This window comes from Cydia fagiglandana, chromosome Z, assembly GCF_963556715.1.
Source record: "Cydia fagiglandana chromosome Z, ilCydFagi1.1, whole genome shotgun sequence".
Lineage (NCBI taxonomy): Eukaryota > Metazoa > Arthropoda > Insecta > Lepidoptera > Tortricidae > Cydia > Cydia fagiglandana.
The window spans coordinates 26,133,155-26,158,697 of record NC_085959.1 but is presented as its reverse complement, the minus strand read 5'-3'; the positions used below and the strand labels follow the sequence as shown (position 1 = coordinate 26,158,697).

The window sequence follows — 25,543 nt, the reverse complement described above, 5'->3', positions numbered from 1 at the left end:
ATGGTAGTTTTCAGAGCCGTAATGCAGCTTTTAATCAGCCCTAAGCTATATAAATATCACTGAAATCTATTATACAGCTGTAGGACCACGAGTGTGCTGTTATAAGTGTCTTAATACGCACAGAGCGTTAGATAGAACTAAAAGTGAGTAGTTATAGAGCTATCTGTGCTACTTGGGTATACATATTTGCATATTTAATTTTATTTTATATTATCCTTTTTGAACTTGGTATTCTTTTTTTTAGCTATAATAAGTCAGGTACCTACAATAGACAATCTATTATACTTGTTAAGTGTGTGTTTTTTCTCTTTTTATAGTTTCGTCTGCAGAAAGTGTCAAAATTGACTTAATCTTTTACGATGTCTACATGCACCATCCGGCTGAATCTATTAACCGATAACAGATAACTCTGCATTTTTTTTAAATAGGTATTATAATATATAGCTGGTCAAGCAAATCTTGTCAGTAAAAAAAGGCGCGAAATTCAAATTTTCTATGGGACGATATCCCTTCGCCCCTACATTTTTCAAATTTGCCGCCTTTTTCTACTGACAAGATCTGCTTGACCAAGTATAACAAGGCCCTGCGAAGGGACAGTCAAAATTAAAAGTCATCTATTTTGCCAACTCGTTCGAAAATGAAGGTAGTGCAGCATCCCTTGCATCCCGGTTTTTGTAGTTTTTGTCCTCTGTGTTCCATAAGCATTCGTAAATTCTGTACAATTCAACGAATTTTATATTTGTTGATGTTCCAAAGTTGCGACATTTTAATATTTTTTCAATCGCCACAACACAATTTTTTTTTCTTTTAATACCTACCTACTGTAGCTGTTTCTCGCCATTTTTTTTCTAAACGGAAAATTCGCGCCATTTCAGCAAATGTTAAAATATACATGTCATACACACGTATGTGAAAAAATGTCACACGAGAACCAGTTTACACGAGTCGAGAAATCGTAAGCAAATATCTCCCTAGAATGCAGCTCCCCGTGTAAACTATTTCGCCTGGCGAGTGGCGATAATTTCCGTACGAGTATCGAATGACATAATCGTAGGCGATTATTTATATCTCGCATGAATGTAATCATTTTTATACGATATGCGCGATTATTGCTTATGATAACGTTATACGATTTCTCGTCCCAAAACGTGCGAGAAACTCGCACCATATAAATGGGCCTTTAATCTTAACTTATTCTATAATTGTGTAAGTCAAGAGGTTCTGTTCTGCTCATATAGAAAAAAAAACATAATTTTATTTTCTGCTACAACATACCAGTATAGTGTTTCTTCTACTCTGACTATACATGACTCGTTGATTTGTTTTTCCATATCTGAAAATCACGCCGTTTTACAATAGCAGCAAATGGATACAAATATAAAAACATATACCTCGAGAAAGTTTAATAAAAAAAATACAGTCGATTAGATAGTAATTATTTCTTCAGATGGCGGGAACAAAAGTAATACGACAGTAATTTCCCTGCATAAAGAGGGGAAAAAACCAATGGGGATCTTTCCTGACATTCAGTTTTAGAATTAATCTTCTTTTTTTCATAAATAATACTTTGATTCAATGAAAATATAAAATTGAGTTATGGCTATTTTATACGGATATTTGTCCCTGGACAAATATCCGTGATAAGCACAAATAAATGCCCTTACCAGGATTCGATCCCGGGACCTCCAGCTACGTAGGCAGTATCACTACCGACCAGCGACTTGCCTATGAGGCCAATGCATTATTAAACTTTACAAGGAGACTAATTCTTTAAAATATCGCCAGTGAATTTATAAGGACTATTTATAAGAATACTTTAAAAATCAGGGAGCGACTTCGACAATTTCGAGGCAGAATACTTGCGCGCCCGGGGCGAATACGCTGCGCGTGTGCCTCGCTTTCAACTCAGCAAATGGTCAGTGTGTAAGTCTTACGTTATGCCGAGATTGTCTAGATTCCCGTAAACGAGCCGTTCTTTTGTGTGAGGGAACGATGCCGCAGACGCAGGCGTGTCTTCCAACGGCCCGACGTTGCGACTGACCTCATCGTGAGCTACACCTTGTTCACTATCCAGCGGCTTTTCAGAATTAAGGGTTTCTTTAATGTCGTCCGATGGAAAGCGATTTTCAGGAGTAAGTTCGTCTAAATTATTTGCGTCATCGAGTTCAGGTCTGGTTTCCTGTGAGCAAAGCATCATGTTTTAACAATGACTACTACTACAATTACTAGGAATTTATTATTATTATTAGGAAATTTGACAGAAATGACGCTCCAAGCGTCAGCGTAAAGTTAATTCACTGGAGGAGTTTTCGAGCTAATTAAGTATGTAATAGACGGGGATAACGTGTTATTAATAAATTGCCCTTAACTTCTTGCGTAAACCATGTGTTTTGTAGTAATAAAAAAACTACTAGTACTACCTATTATTGTTCAGTGTTAAACTCTCTTTCCATTGTAATCTAGTAAGATACATAACTTAACCGCACCTTTAATGTCACGGTAGCCCCCGTGCACCTAGTGCAAAAGATAGCCCTATATTGTCAAAGTTTAGAAGCGCCGCGTATTACGACCCCTCACAGGAAGACTTCTATTTTCCGCGCAAGGGAACACAAAGGTGACAAACACACCTACTAAAGTAGTAGTATTCCAGGGTTCCACACTATATGCAATAAAAAAATAAGTGTGCTTTATAATGTAGGCCGTACAGGTGTTTGTGTTTAAATCGTTTTAGTAACATAAATTGGTGCTTATAAAATCTAAATACCTAACTAAAACTGGAAGAGCGATGCTTATGGACAAGGCAGGTTACAGTAAAAAGTAGCAGGTACTCTTTATTTTTTATAATATAAGGAAGTATAAATATTTAAATAAAAATAATGACTTGGGCTCGATAAATATTGTTTTTGTTTATCTATTAACATTGTGTTTCATATGAAAAAGAGCAAATAAGCATACATTGAATTCAAAAACATGATGACAGATTAAGATGCCACTTTTTTGACAATTACTCATAACTAGATTTAGTTATACAATTTAACATGTGTTAACAACCCTATTACACTCACTAAACATTCCTGCAACTGAGCACCGTCTATATCTCAGTCTCTGGTGAGTACAAGTGATTCTCTTGTATGATAATCAATCCAGCATTGCCCTAAACACTGGTTTACGTTGCTTTTCTGGCACATCGTCATCACTTGATGCGCTTGCTAGAAACTACGCATCGTCTACAACGCTCATGTTTAACGGCACTGCCTGCACATCCGGCCGTGTATGTTGGAAAGTGATCTGGTTGGGCGTCGAGGCGTACACAAACATTTAAAATAGGTCGGGGTACTTGGACCGGCTGCCCATCCCTAACTAGTGCGTCTGCTAGCCCGTACCTGAATTCAAGATGCGTTTACATGCGCAACAAAGGGTTTTTACAGTTTTTATTTATCATACGGGTAAACACTTTTAAAGTTGGTCAAGCAGATCTTGTCAGTAGAAAAAGGCGGCAAATTTGAAAAATGATATCGACTCATAGAAAATTTGAATCTCGCGCCTTTTTCTACTGACAAGATTTGCTTGACCATCCCTATGTACCACCTGCGGCCTCTTTTTTGCTCCATGGGGAAACCGCTCAGCTTCATATCTTTTAAATACACCCCCCCATGGTCTTATTATATGTTTCAATACTTATATGGATACGGGTTTTAAAAGACCTTGTCCGGCGCGCCGACCAACTACTTGCTCGTCATTGTGATACGTGGATATCACCGTCACCAACTTGACATCCTTCCAGGCGGTGTCGGCATTATCCCCACAGTGACAAACATTTCTTGGCCTCTTGGTCTCTTAAATTAGCCTGCTTAATCGCTTTAGGAATGTACTAACGGTTTTTTGTTGATAGTCCCTAACACGTCTGTTCGCTTCGATTTAAGGAATCTTGTCAGGAGGAATTGGTTGTACCAATTGTCCATGACAACTAGGTGTCCTATGTTGAAGAACCTATCCATGAGTTCGAGAACAACCTTCGCGGTTTTGTTGTCGAACCCATGAAGGACAGCGAACATTATAATGGGGTTTGCCGTTCGAAGTATTTAGCAGATGGCGCCAGCATAGCTTACCCTGTCAATCCCTAGAATTGTGTAGATATTTTTAAAATTGAATGTTATGCCCTTGATGCCTGAAGATCAATTTAAATACACCCAAGGCCAAAATTATGGAAACAACGTTGTTTTCTTTAATGTCTCATGTATCTATCTTTGTTGTATATTTGTATCCTAAAATTTGCATTGGGCAACCCCAAAATATTAAATATTCCCGCTACATATCAAAATAACCTAAAATATTGTCGAAAAGATTAAAAAAAGTTAGGACAAAGGTGATAGTTGAGGACAGTCTTTTCAAAAGGGCTTATTTCTCTATGGGCACCATACAAAAGTCCTCCTCTCTATCATAGCCAGCATTTGAGTAATTTACTATTCAAAGGTTCTATTATTAATTTTACCATATTGTTTTCAAATCGTCAATGAATAATATAAAATCAAACTTTTCTATCAAAGTATAAGCTTGTTTCCATACTTTTGGCCTTGGGTATTCATTTAATTATATCTTTGGTCAATTTGAGATTAATCTTAATTTATTTAGCAACGAATTACATACATACATACATACCAAAGTGTTTTCAAGTATTTATTAGTCTGTAATAATGCTTAATTTCATTTAAAATGTATGTATTTTCAATTGAATCCATGTTTCAAGTAATTTTATTATTTGTTAAGGAAAGTTTCATCCGATAATAATGTATACGAAACTTTATAAACTACGGTAGAAATAAATTATAATCTACCTACATATTTCAAGAGACTAAATTTATAAAAACAAAAACCTAATAGATGCAAAATTCATAGTTACCACCATAAATCTTAGACGGAAATCAAAAGGAATTAAAATATCCATAAGAAGTTGTAATAAGATTGATAAATCTAGAAACAGAGTGTCATTTAATCCTGTATGTACTAAGTAACCCATTTAAAAACGCACCTTTATCTTTATAATAAATTCATACCTCTTGATTGTTTTTTCGAGCACGCCGGGATTTTCTTTTTGTTTTTTTTAATCTGAAATCGATAATAGAGGGAAGTTAAGTATTCATGGGACATGCAATGTAATATTCCCGTTAGGTGTCTTAACTAGGGTTTCTGCTCGAGAATTCCCGAGGCGAGAAATCTCGAGAAATTTGTCCTAAGTCGAGACGGGAAAAAAATATTCAATGCCTCGAGAACTCGAGAAATAAATCTCATGTGATAAGTAAAAAGAAAACACGCGTATAATACATGATGTGTCTATAATATATTTATTTAGGTTGTTAAATAAATTATTGAAAAACGCTTTAAAAATTATAGGAATGTAATAAGTGTAATTAACAAAAATTACAAAACTAAATTACTATTGATAAATCAAATCATCCCGATATATTCCTATTAGCAAAATATTACAATTTTAGCAGCTTTATTGTTACGTTGAGTAAGTACGAGTAATTAATATTACGTAGTAAAACTTCTGTAAGTTTTGTCACATCGAGTTAAATTTATTGACTTGAATATTGCTGCCTAATAAAATACCATATTGTGGTTTGTTTACATTTTGTTGAATACCTAAAGAAATACACTACCTATAGCATAACACATCGCCGGTGCGCACGCCTGCACCTATAGTTTTTTTTTGTTGTTCTACTCTTATTTTTGACTGCTCAGTGCAATTTATGGTGACTAAAAAATGTACCATATGTTTGATTATTGATCTCACCTACGATTCTTACGAGTCTGATTTGTAAAAAAGCAAAACATTTAAATAACATGGTGTTTTTTGGAGCTTTCGAAATCTCTCGAGATACTCGAGAAACTCGAGAAATCTTGGGCGAGAATTCCCGTGCCTCGAGAAATTAAAAAGGTCGAGAAACCAGAAACCCTAGTCTTAACACATTCACTGTCCCAATCTGAAGTGTTAACCTTGACGGCTTTGTAATCGAGGCTTGCCGTGACCCATATACGGGGCACGGACAGTGAACGTGTTAAAGGTATCGATCAGGATGATGATTCGGGCGCTGCGAGTCAAGCGGATAATACTAGAATTTCATACAACGCTGTGAACTTGCAAGATTCCGTAGGCAAATAAGTTTTCGGTTTAACGCAATGGCGTGGAGTACCGTTGGATTGGTCTTTAAAAACGAACTTTTTGATATAGGTAATGAAAGTGAATGTTTTTGGAAATAATCGCTCCAGAAAAAATAAGTCCCACAAACTTTTGAACCATGGCTCAAAATACGAGTATTATATGAATAAAATCTTAAAATAAGAGCTTAACAAGTAGTTTCAATGAAAACTACAGCAAACATGATCGGTCCGGCCGTTTTTGAATGATTGCAACAAGTCTTCTCTTTTAGTATAAAAGACGTAGTACTAAGCGCTGCGAAGGTACTCCTTTATGCTTATAATGTACCATAAACGCTTTGCGATTGTTGCGCTATTTAGGGTCTTAGCTAAATTGGTTGTTCAATATTTACGCTATAGAATTTCTAATTTAGCAGGAACCCTAAATGACGTAATAATCTCGTGTGTTGACTGTACGTGATACTTACTAATATACGGAACCCAACACTGAGCATGGCTCGACATACTCTTGGTCGATTTTTTTTTCAATGAACTTCGTCATTCTAACAACTCTGCCGCCAGTAGGAGATCGAGGAAATAAATATTGAAACACCAGATATAAACAAAAACTTTCGCTGATACTGTAACCGTATACACAACCGGGTTGAGAACACAAATTAGCTGATAGTAGCTATAAGGACCGTGTCGTCAAATATGGCATAAAAAGTTTCATTTACATATAACTAATATAAAGCGATTCTTAAATCTTCAAACAATTATAACAAGAGTGGTTTGTTGTTTATATATTACCTCCTTTTGCTAATTTTCTGAGTATGTTTTTAATATTCTTTATTAACATCTGGACAGCAACTGTATTGAAAGATTTATTGGTACGCATCAATTCTTTTTTAAATTGCTTTGCGTTGCTGTTGGTTTGGCTTGTTTTCTTAACTTTGCCTTCATCAGAGCCCAAAATCTCTCGATTGGTCTAATCTTAGGACAACTCGGGGGATTTAGCATTTTCGCAACAAATTGAAAATTATTCTTACTATACCAGTCCAGTACAAGGCGAGCATAGTGACTCGCAGCTAAATCAGGCCAGAACAATGTACGGTCACTGTGGTTGTGCATGAGTGGCAGCACTCTCTTTTGAAAGCATTCCTCCTTGTAAATATCGAAATTTAAATTTCTCTTTACAAAGAACGGAAAACGGAGACATTTTCATGCCGCATTACAAATCCTCATCCTCCTGGCCAAATGTTTCGCAAAAAATTGCTTCGTCTTCTTTAGGAACCTTTGGTCCTCTTTCTACAGTATTTATAAACATTGAGACAAGAGTACGTTTCATCGTGCATGATAATACATTGGTCATTTTTACTAAAAATTTGGTCGTGCAACATCCGAGCCCTCGTTTTGACGGAAGACTGCGTTTTGCTTTTTATGTTGCCAATAAATTCCACTCCTTGGCACACTGGACCATTCATATAGTGGCATGGCATTTTTTCGCACAATCCCGAATGGAAATATCCATTACACTCGAAAACTAAAAGCTATATTCTGATAAAATTTGGAACATAGGTGTATTTTGTGAGCCGCTATTTAGTAAAATTTAATCGGTGAATTTCATAGGTGAAATTTAATCGGTGATCAGGAGGTGAAAGATATTAATTACACCTAAACAGAATTCAATACGCGAGATATCATGCAATTTACTTCACCGTCTAATTAATTATGGTTAATGATATCGTTAAATTAATATCCACTGAATATATGGGCACCCTATTTCTATTGAATAAGTAAGTGTACGTCAAGTGTCATCGCTGTGGCGGGGTATTTAACAATTGACAATGAGAAATTGACAGCTTATTGCTCATAGGGCTTTAGTTTTTTATGGCTGTTACTTTGGAAAGAAGTTTTTAAACTCTTTAGTTAAGACTAAACCATTGGTAGGGTGACAATAAAATGTCAGTTAAAATCTAATTTACAACTTAAAAATTGGGTACCTATGATAAAAATAATTTAGTTTTGTGGTAGTGCGTTAGTGCCACAAGCTTTTTGGAAAAATCATTATGTGGCACACGTCTTTAAAAACAACTTTAATAGTACATTACTACAGAGGCCGGGACGAAAGGGGTTGCCGGCCGAAGACATATAGACTGATAGGTCTGAGGCGGGCAACCCCATTTCCCGCCGAGGTATGTATAGTGCTTTTCTCAAACATGCAATGAAATAAATAAAATAAAAAATCCACGAAACCCAAGTTTTATTTATAGAAATAACTAAAAGTAAACTACACCCAAAATATAACTAACACGTACCTATATCTTTATCACGCGTATGTTTTACACAAGTCGTGTATTTTTACTACCCGTATATTTTCATGTATCTTTGATTTTTTCGCCTTGTATCCGCCTGATTGTCGTTTTCGTCACATAAGTTTACATAGTCTTTCATGGTGATATCATGTTTCACATACATCGTTGCTTTATGCATGGAGTAAATACGATTTTGATTTTATAGTTACTTCCATTTCTTTAAAATATGCCACAAAACTGTTTCTAATAAACTGTAAGCCATTTTTCTTAGTTCCTCAAATAATAAAATTGCCATAAGCAACCATATACATACTTCGTCTTTGACTTGACGGCAGAGGCAGCAAGTTATTTAAAATCAATCAAGCTTACGCTGCCAATTCCAACTCCTACGATTACAATTAATATTAATTTCATTATTTCGTCGAAACTCATATTAAAGTAAAAAAATCAACACCGCAGTAAACGCACCATAAATCCGATAAAACAGAAATACAGAGTAAAAATTTTTCAACTTTGCCTCCATAACAATTAAAAAAAAATAACTACGCGTGTTTGAGTAGACCTTTTTACCGCTAACGTTTAGATGAAATATTTTAAATGTTTTTATTAGTGTACTTAAATTTATAATTATAGAATTTGGTTAATATTGTTTATTTATTATGTTCATGTTGACTTTATACAAATAAAACTGCAAATTATAGCAAACATTGTTTTTTGGTTTTTTTTATAGGCGTAGTGGCAGAGTGTCATTACGAACCATAAAGCCAATACTGCCTCTAGTTTTTTTTAATGGATGAATGCCACGATGCTGTGTCACAAAAAATATCTGTGAAATGGAAATTAAAAAAAAGGACTTTGCCGGCCTAGGCCTGCAAGATTTGTATGAAATTCCATTAACGACCTCTTGTCCTAGCCGCACCTGAAACGTCATACTTCGCAGCCTATTATAAGGAACATAACATCAATATTTCATTGCATGTTTGAGAAAAGTTTATTAACATAAGGTTGCGGATCAACATCCGCAGGAATCAAGTCTCCGACCGTTATAATACCCCACCCCATACCATAGCAAATAATTTTATCAGAATATCAACGCGATTAATAGGTAAACTTGATATCAAATCAGAAAATAAGAGTGTTTTCTAGATAGCAACCCAATCTTATTTAGTAACCTATTTTTTTACCATCGACAACTAACAATATCGGTCATACGAGTAGATATTATAAATATACAAGTATTTATTCTCTTTATTCTCTTTTTTAGTATAAGGTAGACTTGATTGCTGTCGGGGATACAATGATACTGGGATCATATCACCTCAAAAGGAAAGGCCGAAGTCTCCCCATATAGCGGATGGCGCTTGGAGCTAATATACGTCGTTGCATGAACAAGAGATTTCCTTTAGCAGGATTGGTCCTTAGGACCCAGGGATGGATTCAAGAAGTGGAGCCACCAAGATTTTTGATATAAATTTTGGGGGGGGGGGGGCTCTCTCAACTTGATCTTGATATCTGTATCATTTAAGCTACTAGGTCAAGTTTGGTATCGTTTCCGTATAAATCGGGGGTGCCGAATTCATTTCTGATATCATAATGACACCATTCCGAAGTAAAAACACATAAAATATGAAAAAAAAAACTTTGTTTTAAATTCCTCTCCACGCTTAAACAGCTGAACCAATTTAGTTAAAATTTGGTACAGAGATAGTTTGAGTCCCAGGGAATTGCATAGCATACTTTTAATTTCAATAACCATCCCTTAAGGGTGTGAAAAGGGAGGAGGAAATTTGTATGGGGATTCAATAACCGCTGAACCGATTTAGATAAAATTTGGTATAGAGATAGTTTGAGTGCCGGGGAAGAACATAGGATAGTTTTTATTCCAAAAAAAACCTTAAAAATGAAAGGTAAGGTGTAGGATTGTATGGGAAATCAATAAACGCTAAACCGATTTCGATGAAATCTATGTCTACAATAGTCTACATCTTTGATTTAGTTGAAAATGATACTAAACTTGACTTAGAACCTAAACTTAAAAAAATATTAACCTCAAACGTCGCAGACGCTTAAACCCCCCTCCTCCGCCCCCCACCTGCATCAAAAATCTGGGTGGCTCCACTTCTTAAATCCATCCTTGGGTCCTAAGGACCAATCCTGCTAAAGGAAATCTCTTGTTCATGCAACGCCGTGGTTGACCTTTTTTTGCTCTGAGCAAACACAACTAATACATGGAGAGGTTATTATAGAACATGTCGTACTTAAAATAAGAAATCACGTAATTCAATGTAATCAAATAAAAACCTCACTTTAATAAAAGACTAACAATATAAACACACTCACCATAGCATTTATTTACTTCACGCTTTAATAAATTAACCCAGCTAAAGTTAACCAAAAATTACTTATAATACGACACCAATACAGTATGTAAATCAACGAAAAACATTTACTCAAGCCCGTTAATGAATGGGTCACACTGAGCAACTTTCACTATGGCACCAACCCCGAAATCGCAAAAAAAAAATTGACTCTCTCATAGAAAATTTCAATGCTAGCTCAGCAAAATGTATGAAACGACCTAATTTTTTTTTCGCGATTTCGGGGTCGGTGCCATAGTAAAAGTTGCTTAGTGTGACTACACATTAACAGGTTTGAATAAAGGATTTTCGTTAGTTTACATACCGTATTTCGTCGACCGCCTTTTCAAAACTACCGACCTTTGTTAAAACGTGCCATGACCAAAAGCGAAGTTTATTTGGAATGAAAAAGTGCTAGCGCAAAAAAGTGAATCGCGTTTGGTTTAACTTGATATCAAGTTTACCGAGTGTCCCCTTCCCCAGGGATCGCCCTCCCCAGGTTCCCCTACTTACCTAAGCAGCGGGTTGTTTTTCCTATTGACACTATACATTATCCTTTGGTTTGTTTTATCATATCTGAAACACAGCGGTAGTTTATATTATACCAAAATGTAGTGGTATATTTTCGAGCAAGGAACAAAATGCATTTCGTAAGGACATATACCCATAGTGAATCTGCAGGGGGCCTAGTTTAAATGAAAAAGAAAACGCCAATCTGAACTTAAATAATGTATGGAAGCGCGTGTGCACGTGACCTTTCGATGTACGATTGTCATCTTGACTAGGCCAAGTAGGCCCCCAGGTTAATTTCAAAACGCTGTGACATACGTCGGATTATTTTTGGATGGTAATTGCTAAAAGCAAGTAACCGACGTCGGTGTTATCGTTCGCAATTAGCGTGAATGACTACATCATAAGGTAGCTAAAAATTACGTTATGCCAAGATTGTCCAGATTTCCGTAGATCTGTCTGTCTCGATCTTGAGAGCCCTTCATTGCGGAGGGAGTGGACTCCGGTTTACTGCGTGCAATATGTTTGGTACGGGTACGGGGTAAGATACGACCTCCCCTGGGACGAAAACTTGTGTATCCCACACGCAGTTTGTTCCTCTGTAATTCGTAGAATACAACATTAAACAGTAACGTTACATTTTAGGTTTTATAATTGGAGCCAGAATTTTGAGTGCAACTGTAGGGAGAGAACAAGGATGTTAGCGAGAATATGATAGTTTGTTTTTATTATTAGTGTCTTTATATAATAAAACCATAAACGATGTATCAAACTATTCGATATATACTTTTTACTTGACATGATTTTATATTTAATTACTTTTTAATTGTATTCGTCTTAATTTAATCGTATTTTATTATGCAAATAATTTGTTATGTCACATCACATGGAAATTATTTCGTTAGTTCCATTCATTATTCGTAACGGGTTTTTTTATGTCACACCCACATAAAAAAACCGTTAGGAATGAGTGAAATTAATGAATTAATTCCATTTACATGACGAATGTTAACCCGCCGCACAACCCCCAATACTTATGCTAGAAGATCACATTTTACTATAGGTATAGGTATCGCTGGGGTGATGAGGTTGAAGCGGACTTGCGCGATCTTCAAGCCAATAACTGGCGGGAGATTGCCTAATTACTTTTAAGAAGAGATATTTGAGATTTTATGTTAAATAATTAAGAAAAAGATTCTTGTGTTAAGTTTTTTCCAATTGAAGTACAATTTTATTTTTGTTCGAAGCTTTTCTGAATGTTGTTTTACATAAATAAGTGTCAAATATTTGTAAAACATTAATATAAACACATTAAAATTTATAGAAATTAAATAAGCGTTTTTTTGTTACTATATGCCCCATAGCTGGTACAACTAGCCCCAACAACGGGGTAAGTTGTAACAATCAACTTTAAAAAAAAACAGCTCTAGTTTAAATATTGATAACAATGTATAACATTTGACTTACTGAAAAGTTAGACAGATAGTTAATCTTTTAAAACATTATTTCACATAAAAAAATGACATGCTTTCTTCCACAAAATGTTACAACAAACCCCCTCCTCCCCTATCCACCTTAATACCTATTATAAAACTACCTAACGGAAAACAATGTACCTAAATAAATTTCTAAACGCTATTATATCACTTTGAAGGTATTCATAATTATTGAGCGACCCGACAGCGCGAGCAAAGGAAGCGTATGTGTTTTTTTTCTTAAACTCGTACAGACAGCAGCAGAAGTTGCTAAACGGGCCAGGCCGCGTAGCCAAGATGCACATCGCTTACGCTCCGTAGCGATCGAAACGCAACTGTCACTGTCACACTAATACGGAAGAGTGATAGAGAGACATAATGCTTTTCGTTGTCGAAGCGATAGCGATTGTAACCTCGGCTAGGCCGGCAGGTGTTAAAAATTATCTTGACGCGACTTTATTGTTAGCAACTTCTGCTGCTGACTGTACCATGCCTTCAAGTGGCATACGAGTATCCTAGGCTCGACCGAAAACTGTCAATTACATACAGCTAAATAGAAAATGCGGCATAAACCTATCAATGAGCTAAGAAGAGAGGTGGTATGCCACGTATGACACGTAAAATAGCTTAACTGTAGATATTTTATACCAATTTTTTTTTCTTAAACATTATGAGTGAATTGTTGACGTGATGACGAATCGATGAACACTGGTAGCATGCACGAAAGTGTCACGTTGTGGACAGATCTCCATGGTAACGTTACGGCAATTTTTCATCAATGTTTTCTTATGACGTTATCACTCAAAATTATCTGCCGTAAAACTACTTTACAGACCACCATTTTTTTTCAATAAAGCCTCGTCATTTATTAAGTATGACGCATAGTGAGTGGGTGCCTGTATGCAATTATCACACGGACATCCACCCCTTGAATATCCCGCTCAGTAATCAAGCGTTTGTGTAATTCATGCGCGTGGATTTAATTAGTAGACAGATATTAATCTGTCCATAGATTTGCACGTGTAAAATACTATAAAATTTACCCGTTTATTATTTTGACTGCTGATTACTCTGTGTTTTGCATTATCATATCTGAAAATGAAAAGAAACCAATATTTAGTATGTTGTGGTGGTTATGTAGTAAATATAATTTCTAAAATCAAATGTCTAATGTACGAAATTCCTAAAGATGCATGTCTTATATTTACTCGTAATCAACCTATTTCTTAATTTTTTTGTTGTGTGTAGAATTAAATAAAGCTTTATTATTATATTTCTTAAATTTCCAACATACAATACTGCTCGTGCACGAACATACTAACGACCTTTCTCCTACGTCCAGTTGACCTAAGTTTAAAATGTACAAATTACGATTTTTTAACGACATGTGTTCTACGTTTAGTTGACCTAAGTTGAAAAAGTCTAACGTACGAAACTGATTATTTTATTTATAATCAACACTTTTGGTCGTCCATAAAAACGTGGGCCATGTGCATACATACTTAAAACAAAAACGCCCGTTTTAACTTTGGATGCATATCCAAAGTTAAAACGGGCGTTTTTGTTTTAAGTTCATAGATCGACAAACCCAGCAACATAAAAACTGGTTTGATGTATTCAAAACGTACTTAAATACATAATACAGTACGTAGCGGCCCCCTTTTTTAAATATCTTTCAACAAATTCAAATAATCCCGATTATTTAGCAGTGGCGCTAGTGTGCACGTTGATGGGCTCTTATTAAATTCTTTTTCTGAATATTATTTAAAATTGAAACTGAATATTATTTAATTCTCCTTTTTCTTGTTACAGGTTGCAGTAATATTTGGTATTATGGGTGCTTGTCGCAGACAAGAGCTACATACATATAGTAATATCTACTATCCAAAATTTAAATTGACATTTTCATAAATAAAATTTTGTTTATATTTTTTTGTAATTTATTTAATATTGCCTACTCATAGAAAAAGCATTGTATGCAACGTTGTATAAGTAGTCAAAAAATGCTCATGGCGTATTTATTAACAATGTTCGCCTTCGGCTCACATTGTTACCCACGCCACTCACATTTTTTGACCCCTCTTATAAAACTGTTGCATAAAATACTATTATAGCTTTGTCGTTTTTACAGCCGTCAAATGTACAGCACTACGAGTATTTCGATGTAGTACTAAGTAGTAACGATGGCGATGAAAAATTTTATTAATATGTGATTGGTTTGGAGAAAATTATGTATATGGCAGTGGTAATACCCCACCAAAGTGTAAACCTAATATATATTGGTGCACTGTTAGAGTGAATGATGTGGTAGATATTCCAAGTACCCAAAACAACGCGGAAGCATTTCATCATCACCTAAATTCAATTTGCAGTAAGAAAAATATGGGGACTTATCCCTTGATAAGAACCAAATTTAATTTGATTGCAATGGCTAGAATTGAAGCGGATTACCTACTGTCACGACAAAAGCAAGTAAAAACGAATGCAAAGCGAGAAATATTAAAAATTATTATAATTTATAATTGGAATTTAATATTATTATAATTGGAAAAATCCAAGAGTACGAAAGCGTACAATTATTAAAATGTATCGCAACAAAGTTGTGACTTCGTTAATAATAACTATGAAGGACATGAAAGAAAGTGGACTGTCTGTCGACAATGCTAAACAGCGGAATAGTTATATGGCGCCTCAAAATCAAGAAATGCGAGGACAAAGAAGAAGTGTTTAAATAGTTAAACACTTCTTAGTATATTGCAATGACAAGCAATATAACAGTTTAAAAACTGTTATATTGTTATATTTCTTATATTTTCAAGTAACTAGTTTTAATTGGATTACGTTTTTAATTTATAAATTACAATAAGAAAGTACACTCAGCTCAGCATTAAAATATGTAGGTGTTTTATTGTAATTTTATGTTCATTTACGTAGTCTAGCCATAAATTCTGTCCCAAATTTTTCATCATTATAAACTTAATAATGGAATGTTTGATGTACTTTTCATTCTTGGTTATGCTTAAATACACATTTGGCTATCAGATAAAGTATATTTATATTTAGATCCAGGTATCGTTTCCCTGAAGATGGAGTGGGGCAAAGAGAATCGTGTCTTAGTGATAGCGTTATACAAGTGCAACATTTTCAAACTGCTGAAACTTTTGAATATAACGAAGAAATTTATCTATCGTACTATCAAGCGATACAACGACATGGGTTTAGTCGACAATCAGCCCAGGAGCGGTCGACCACGTCAAACAAGGACACCGGCAGTGATTAAAGTGGTAGCTGAGCGAATTCGGAGAAATCCGCTACGCAAGGAGAAAATCATGTCTAGGAAAATGAAAATACCCCCTAGAACTATGTCCCGTATCATAAAATAAGACCTTAGTCTTGGGCCGTATCGTCGGAGCACAGGACAGCGATTGACAGCGGCCCTATGGAAAATAAGAGCGACGAGAGCTAAAGTGTTGTGGTAGCAGCACGCAAAGGGCGGATATCATAATATTCTGTTCACAGATGAAAAAATCTTTACCGTGGAGCAAAACTAAAACGATAAAATATATGCTCACAGTTCCCAAGAAGCTTCTGAAAAAGTTCCAAGGGTAGAAAAAGGCCACCATCCTGGATATGTCATGGTTTGGTGGGGAGTATCCTTTGAAAGCGTCACATAGCTTCATTTTTGTGAACAAGGGGTAAAAATACTTGCTATGAACTATCAAATCGACATTTTGAAGAGAGTTGTTAAGCCGCTAAATGATACTTTATTTGCCGGTAAGCACTGGATATTTCAACAAGACTCTGCCCCTGCACTTAAAACTAAGACAACACAACGGTCGTTATAGCGACGCATTTACCCGAGTTTATTGCGGCTGAAGATTGACCCTCAGGAAGCCCCGATCTCAACCCCTTGGAATATGGTCTGTGGCATATTTTGGAGGAGAAAGCCTGCTCTAAACCTCATCGCAATGTTGAGTCTCTCAAGTTAGATTTAGTGCGGCCAGCGGCTTCAATACCCATCTATACCGTCCGTGCCGTCATAGACGAGTGGCCGGACCGTTTAAAGAAGTGTGTTAAAGTAAAAGGTGGACATTTTGAATAAATATTTTATTTTATAGAATCTGTATAATATAGTTAATAAAAATAACCCTGATTTATTTATAAGTCTTCTTTTATTTTTAAAATAAATGCCATTCCATGTAGGACAAAATTTATGGCGAGACTACGTAGTTTTATTGTAACATGTGCAAATCAAAGATTTCCTGGTGCGAGCTCTCCTGGCATGAAATGGAGATGCACTATTTCTTTTCCAAGAACATTTCCTTCACAACTTAACTACACCGCGGGACTCCTATATCTGGGCAGTTTGCCTCTATGTCCTTCCTTGGGACTCAAACAATCTCTATATTGGGGACATTTTTACACAGATCTATATAGTCGCACCAATAAAAGTCTGCAGCGGATTTGATAGCCCACGCAGTGTAAGTGTTATTAATACGTCATAATTTCATAGAAGTTTGACATTTAACATGACACTTGCACTGCATAGGCTATTAAAATCGCTGCAGACTTTTTACGGTTTAACTCTACCAAACTTCATCTAATTCGGTTTAGCAGTTTAAGCGTGAAGAGGTAACAGACAAACAGACTTCCTTATATAATATGAGTATGGCTATTAGTATGGATCTTAATGATTAACCACCCAATTGTGTCTATAAATGTCACTGAGTACATGAATGGTGACTATTACGTTATGCACTTATAAAATACCTTCCTCCATCTTCTAGTTTCTTGAAAGCGGTGACCATTCTCATAATCTTGGGATGCAGTTGGCGAGCCATCGGGTTGATATCGGCTCGCTTTTGATTTTTTGACGTACGCAAGTACTTGTGGCCTTCACGAAGTTTCCACTGTTAGATGTTTCTTAATTATTTTTACTCATTTACATCATAATCTTAAAATAGTAGCGAAATAGTTTTGTTTTTGTGTCTATCGGCTTTTTAATTTTGTTTTTAAGTGTAGGTACACTTAGGTTGGGTTATCAATGTTATCATTTGCTGTCTTTACAGTACAGGCCTCTCAAAGTTAACTACGATTATTTTTTACTGTGCTAAATATTGAGGGTAGACCAAACTTGCGATTGAATTAAGTAACTTAGATTGTATTGGTAGCCCGAGTATTTACCTACAGTTATGCAAGATGCACAATTTATTAGAAATATGTTTTAGGAGTGTATCCTATATCTAAAACAGATCTCATATAGCAGTTTTAGGTAAATAAATAAATGTTTCCAGTCTAGGGATGTACCGACAGTCACCGACTAGTCGGGAAAGCCGACTATCCGGCCTCATCTGTGGTCGGCGATTAGTCGGCGACTAGTCGGCAAAAATGGCCGATTAGTCGGCACTTTATAAGTGACTGGCACCATTCCTTTATCCCGGTATTAACCGGTTTAATCTGGAGTTACCATGGTTACCAGTACAATTTGACACTAGGTTAATGGTTTAACCGCTTAACCTCGTGTTAGTGGGATGGCACTTATTTATTTATTTTATTTTATTTTTTAGCGTTACTATATGATAAATAACGCAACGAATGGAGTAAAACGATTGATTTTTAGTGCATTTGAACCAAACTTAGACCAAAATAATGATCTGGCCGACTAGCCGACTAGTCGGCCGACTAATCGGCCATCCGAGCGCCGATTAGTCGGCTAGTCGGCCAAATCAATAGTCGGTACATCACTAGTTTCCACCCATACGATACCTCTTTAGGAGCATATAATTTGTTTTGGTCGATTGATCGTATTGTTCCAGCACATACAGCGCTATAACTCTGAAATATTGATTTATATTTTTAGTATAAAGCTGCCTTAAAGGGGTTGTACACAAATCACGCGAGGTGTCTTCTGCTACTTTTGACTCCCTTCCATCACATAACCTCACGTGTATTTTTTTTGAATATTTGCATTCGACATAATTTTAAGATAAATAGTATTGTATATAGTACTCATGTGGTACCTAGGTATTTCTACTTACTTTCGTTCACTGTAGAATAATACACGTGAGATCTCCTTACATCCCCCCCTCCCCCAACGTGATCTGCCTTGATTTTTTCGTGTCCCCCCTCGTGTTCCCTATCGAACCTCGCGTGATTTGTGCACAAGCCCAAAGCTGTCGAATTCACATTACATTACACTGATGCATAGTTAAACATAACATCATTGTTTTCATTAAATAGATCAGAAGTACAGGGGCCTTATTCGACATGCCACTTTTGACGTCGCATGTTGAACTTCCGTTGAATCGAATCATTACTTGTCAAAATTTGACATTACATTAGCAATCCACAGTTAGGTGACAAATAAACCAAACCAGTATACACCCTAAAGTAATAATAAAACAAAGTTGTTTTTTGTTAACTTATTGGTTGTAACAAGTGAACTATCCGCACTTGATGAAGTTCAACTGTTGAATTGAAGTTGACGCGAAATTCGACAGTTTTACATGTCGAATAGGGGCCCTGATGTAGTGCACAATTATTTTCCTTCGTACTTTCACGTAAACGGACGAATGTGTCTTGCTATTTCAGTCAATCACGGTACGAAATGTACTAAGGTTGACTGAAGTAGCATGACACATACGAACGTTTCGGAGACAAATAAATGCGATGGTAAACAATTATGCACGTATATCGGACGCATGAGAACTTTGTATGTAGTACCTATAGTTTAGGTACTTTACAACGCAGGCGTTGTAAATGGCAATACTAATATTTCAGGAAACGTGACTGTTTTTTTCTGGTGAATCATTCTTGAATCACGCGATGAAATTACAGCAAATTTTCATTTTACAAAGTAGTTAGTAGTTTAAAAGTAAGAATATTCTTTTATTGGGCACTTTATAAATAGAAATAGCATGATATAGTGAGTCTAATGAAATAATTTTAAGTATTTTAACATGCACGATTATTACTTGCCTACTATTTACTCAGTACAAAACAATATTGATTCATTGGCATCGGCCGAATAGCGTTAAAACAGCCTACGTATGTATGTATGTCTATATGTATGTTAAAGATTGATTGATTGATTATGTATGTAAACAGGCAATTCACTTAAATAGTAATGTTTCTAACGCGTTATATTGAAATAGCTCTTATCGACAGCCTACAATGGAGCTTTTACTTTTGAACATAAATATTAACATGTACCTACCTATGTGAATTATCTTAGATTAATTTACCTTAAATGCTTATAACAGAGATTTAGATAAACGCATAGTGTAAAATAGTGCCATAATTATTATTACTTACCGCGATTGCCAAATAAATAAGTATTTTGCACGTCATTACTATAATTTATTTTAGCAAGTTAAAACGAAATTAACTGCTGTTAAAAGATTAGATACATGTCCATCTAGCCTATCCACCGCTAGTGATACTTATTCAAATGTATGCATTGGCAATACTTCGATAGAGAATTTTGTGCAGAGCATGAAATTAATCCGTGAAATGATTCAAACGGTAAACAATTCTATGCGCTTGAGTAATTTCAATTACCTATTTATTAAAAAAGCATATCGTAGAGGGAACTATAGTTTCTCGTTTTATAACAATCCATATCCCTATACTTACTCCATGTCTGTTGAGTCTTATGGGGGACCGGAATATTCCCCTTTTCACTTGTAGAATTTTGTAGCAGACTTGATTAGATGCCATTACTAGTAATAGGTATCTACATAGCTCGTAAATTCATTGCTGTGAAGTTAGATAAATCCTATAACGATATAATATATAGCATACGTATCTTTTTAGTTCGTATGTTAACTTCTTGGAATAAGCTTGTGCACCAGTTCATGCCTTATCTTCATCGCTTAAGTAGGCAAGTCGCAACTGAGCAATTGAAGGCCGCTTTCAAGCATGCTTGGGACCCTTTAACGTTTTTCTTGACCTACTAATTTTTATGAAAACTACCATAGTAAATGTATGTTAAAAGCTTAGTAAGAGTTTGAACTTACTGTTACATACTTATGTTATGTACGATATAATAATATATTATGTGCACTTTATCTTAACTCCAAAAACTAATATTACTACTTAGCTTTTGCACCCGACTCTTCCTCTGTGTGGATTAGTAATTGGGTAGCTTATTTATATCCAAACTATTTTTTAATAATAATAACCGTATAATTTGAGATACAACTATATCACCTAGATAAAATGTAAAGGGATAATTCATTTTGAGCATATCCTTACATAAATATTTAGCGGCAACGTTAATACCATCAACTACCCTTATTTCTTTCTTTCTCGCACTATGCCAATTTAAACATTTAACTTCTTCTTTACTCTTAACTTTTTCTTACTATATCCTCATGTTTTTGTTATGTTTCATGGCGGTAGGCCTCAACACATTTGTTATCTTTTAGTTCAGTTATATTTATTTTCTCCTGTATGCGTTACCAATTTTAATTTTCTCCTTATTAGTTTTAAGTTACTGATAAGTTAGGTCCCCACCGAAAACGCTGCGGCTTACCGTTGTAGCATTACGCTGAGTGGGGGTCCTTTTAACGTCTATGTCTCGATATAAAATTTGTAATTTAACTGGTTGGTTGACGTAAATAAATGTATTTTCTTTATTTCTTTCTTTCAATCATCAATCGATTGCATCCCGCTATTGCTTCCCGCTCTTCACCCTGTTAAGGGATGATTTCAGGGATAAAACTATCCTATGTCCTTTCCCGGGACTTAAACTATTTTACAACAAATTTCAACTAAACCAGTTCAGCGGTTTAAACGTGAAGAGGTAACAGACAGACAGACACACATTTGCATTTATAATATTATATTATTAGTATGGATGGATTATTGAAGCTTAAAAACGTAATACAGTGGAACCTGGATAATTGCAATCTCAAGGGACCGGCCAGTTTTTGTCAATTAACCAGGTTTTTCATTTAAGCAGGTCGTGTCAATTAACGAGGTTCAAAAAATCGTTGTGTCAATTATAGAGGTTTTCATTAATAGAGGTTGCGTTCTGACAAATTTCTTTTATGGAGGTGCAAATAACCCTTTAAAGTAGATTTACACGCTTACGTTCTGGGTTTCTGGTCTATATATTGCTTCTGTCTATACTTGCACTTTTACACTACATTAATTACCACTTTATTTTCTCATCATTTGGGTTTAAAAAATTCCCTTGAATTGTAGAAGAAAGTTTTATTAGAATGTAAAAAGCCTACTTTGTTTTTTATTGATCAAAACTATTTCACCTACTACAGGCTGTGATAGATACCCAATAAATAAATTGAATTCTGGATGGAGATATAAATAAAATGATCATTGCTATTAAAATATTGTTTCTGCTGTTTACAACTACATTATTTCAATTACAGAGGTAATAAGTAAGACTCGTTTCAATAATGGAGGTAAAAACAAGAGCAAAAATAACGGATTTTTAGCACAGTGTCAATTATAGAGGTCTTAAGTTGCGATGTGGTCAATTACAGAGGCAAAATTACGAAAAGCACTAAAATCTAAATTGCAATTATAGAGGTTCCAAAATTTCAATTATAGAGGCCTTTTGGTCTCAAGGGACCGGGACCGGACTTTTGGTTGCAATTATTGAGGTTTTCCATTTATCCAGGTGCCAATTAACCAGGTTTCACTGTAATAAAAAATACTTTATAGAAGCATTATCACAGCAAACTCACGATATTCTTTAAGTGCCATTGCCATAGCAAATTTTCGCTTATTTGAACTTTACTTGTAATACGTTAGATTGAATTGTTAGTTTTATTTTATAAAATTGTTGATGTTATTATTTTTCCTTTTATGTAAATTCAATGTTGACGTGTAAAAGTGCCCTTGTGGCCTATTTGCTGAATAAATGTTGATGTTTGATGTTTATCCATAAAAGAAACTACAGAAAATAAATTACTGATCACCCTGCTCACAAAATTTCATAGAATCGGTTAAGAAATGAAAAAAAAACAGGAAAACGCTTTCGCTATATGAAAACTCTTTGACTGTAACTATAAGTAAGAACCTAAATCTCATGTCATCTAAACTAAACAATTCGCTTTAAGACGAAACAGGCCTCATCAACCAAAAAACTCGAATGGAAATGCCTAGTGATTGGTACGATTTACTAAGGAGTTCACGGCAGAAACCTTTTCCCTTTGAACTTGTGGAAGTTGATAATGATATGGTGATACCTTGGGCAGATGCACTGAAAAAAAAAATACGTCACTAAATGCTATAATTATAAAGCTAACTGGGTCAAAAAAGTTATAACACAACGATCAAGTCCTTCGCGTGCAAGAGAATTCAACCTGCCACCGAATGCATACTCAAAACTCCTGCCAGTAAAAAAAAGAAAAATATTGAGACCTGCAGTGCTTAACACGTTCACTACGGCATCGGGTCGAATGTAACCGTTGTAGAACTTTCCTTCGGTGCGAGAGATAATTTGCTGTTCCGTACGCTGGTGCGGGATAGATATCTCTGGATGTAGCAAGAGTAAAAAAAGGATAGGTAGTGTTTTGACAATGTCTACTGGAATATAAGCAATATAGGTAATAAAATACGTATCGGTTACTTTCGACCCCATGCCGACCAGGGCGAAAATTTTTTTCATCTGGTATGGCCATCGGGTCGTCAAGATCCGATGCCCGATGACCCGATAGCCGTACTAGATGAAAGTCTAGTTGAGCCAGTGCAGTCCAAGTGTGTGGGTGTGACAATTAGTGAATTATCGATCATGAAGCGATCGAGAAAAACATTGTTTTTTTAGTGAAAAACAAGAAAACGAACATGAAACGGTTAAAAAGAACAAAGAAGATGTAACTGCCAGGAGGATAATTATTGGTAAGCGTTACATATCTGCCAATAATATTTACACAAGCCCATCAACCTACCACCTACCTACCATCAAATTGTTCACTAATTGCAATATTGTCTTTAGTAGGTATCACATAAGTCTATCACCAAATTAAAATTAATATTTTTCGATATCGATGTTTTATTTCTACCCCCAACACTACAAAAATATCGACAATCTGAACAGCCAGTGCGGATATCGGGTGTAAGAGATCCGACAAATTGTTTTTTGTCCAGCATTTTCATTTTAAAATGAATCTACCTACGAATTGAATAGTGACTAGGTTGACTATCAAAGAATATGTTATTTAAAAAATATATGCATAATTCATCGTAAAAACGTAGATAATAACAATTAATTAAGAGAATACCCAACGGTTATTATCGACCCGTTAACGCCATAGAATAAAGTCATGCATCGGATCTAACAGACCTTGTGCCGTGCCCAGGGAAAGTCTTAAAAATTCTTTGCCGTTGCGAACGTGTTAAAAAGGTTTTGTGCTAAAGCGACTCAAGATTTGTTTGATTCATTATTGACTTTAATCTACTGTTTATCTATGACATAATATGTCATTGATGGTTTTCTTTTGTTTTAAGTGAAAGAGTCTCACGCTTTAATTTCAATTTAAAAGCAGAAATTATTAATAAAAAATTTACGGAAAGATGATGAAAACTGACGATAATACATTATTTAACCATGCGTATTGGAAAATTTTGTATAACTATAGGTACGCTTCAATGTAGATAACTTTATGGCTCAAAACAGTGGAAAACCACTTCTAGAAAAGAATTTATTTCTTTACGCAAGACACTATTGATATACCTACATATTTGGTTATTGCTACATATTCATAAATTTGTTACAGGTGACCAGTATAAAGGAATCGATTTTTAAATTGTCACTTCCTGGATTCATACAGTCCCAACTATTTCATGATATTCTCCAAATTTGGGTTATAGATCTAGATAAAGAAAATTATATTTAAACAGGAGATTTGTGCCAATGCGGTTATAATAATGATACCCCACATTATTATGATTTCGAACGATTTCTCCCTAATTTATTCTGCATACGATGTGCCGGGCCGCTATTTTCAGTAAAGTCTTAAATCACTCCATAGGGTCGTTTTATTAATTATTGGACATTGTTATTATAATACTAAAATCGCTATGACCTTCCTATAGATGACATACCTAGATTGACTTATAACTACTTACTTGATTGACTTAATACGTACTTTAACTAAGACTTTTAACTAAGAATTTAAATACAATGAGTTTTTCGGCTACAAACGTTTAGATGAAGCTATAATATTAAAAAATAAAAGATAGGACTTCAATGGGAATAAAGGCCTCTGGCTAAATAAACAAAATGAAATGCGTCAAAGGCGACTCAAACATATGTGTACTTTAGCTAAGACACATCTGCAAATTATTGGAACTTTGATACCAGGGCCGCGGTATCATCTCGCAAGACGGCGACTCGCTAATCTGGCTCTCGGTACAGGACAAGACAAGGTACCAACGCAACGCATCCCAACTCTGTGGAACCACCCCCAACTTCTGAAGCATTTCTTAAACTGGCTTTAGAAAAAAATGTACGATAAACCTTCGGCGATCTCTGCAGCAAAGAAAAAGGATTTACTCAGTTTTTGCGATAAAGGCGTCATTCCTGAAGAATATAATGGTTGATTTCGATCGCTTAACTGCGACAATGATGTTATTAACCGAGTTCCGGATGTTGCAGCATCAGTATCCGGCAGTAATGAAGACGATTGTTAACTTTTTTGTAGCATTTTTTTAAAATGATTAAATAACCAAGATACATTGATAAAATTTCAGTTTATTCTTTACAAATACCAATAAAT

General features: G+C 35.3%; 1 protein-coding gene across 1 annotated transcript in view; it reads right to left on the bottom strand.

Annotated features, from left to right (window-relative positions):
- The window catches only part of LOC134678092 (uncharacterized), a 41,973-nt gene extending 21,682 nt beyond the window's left edge, over positions 1 to 20,291 (bottom strand). Inside the window, exons 1-9 of the mRNA XM_063536541.1 lie at positions 20,109 to 20,291; positions 18,561 to 18,629; positions 17,565 to 17,704; positions 13,838 to 13,886; positions 11,743 to 11,918; positions 11,323 to 11,385; positions 5,054 to 5,105; positions 1,935 to 2,179; positions 1,276 to 1,333 (exon numbers count right to left, since the gene is read on the bottom strand). Coding sequence (XP_063392611.1) covers positions 1,276 to 1,333; positions 1,935 to 2,179; positions 5,054 to 5,105; positions 11,323 to 11,385; positions 11,743 to 11,918; positions 13,838 to 13,886; positions 17,565 to 17,704; positions 18,561 to 18,629; positions 20,109 to 20,144 — 888 coding nt within the window. The 5' untranslated portion in view covers positions 20,145 to 20,291. The remainder of the gene's footprint in view (positions 1 to 1,275; positions 1,334 to 1,934; positions 2,180 to 5,053; positions 5,106 to 11,322; positions 11,386 to 11,742; positions 11,919 to 13,837; positions 13,887 to 17,564; positions 17,705 to 18,560; positions 18,630 to 20,108) is intronic.
- Positions 20,292 to 25,543: the final 5,252 nt, after the last annotated feature.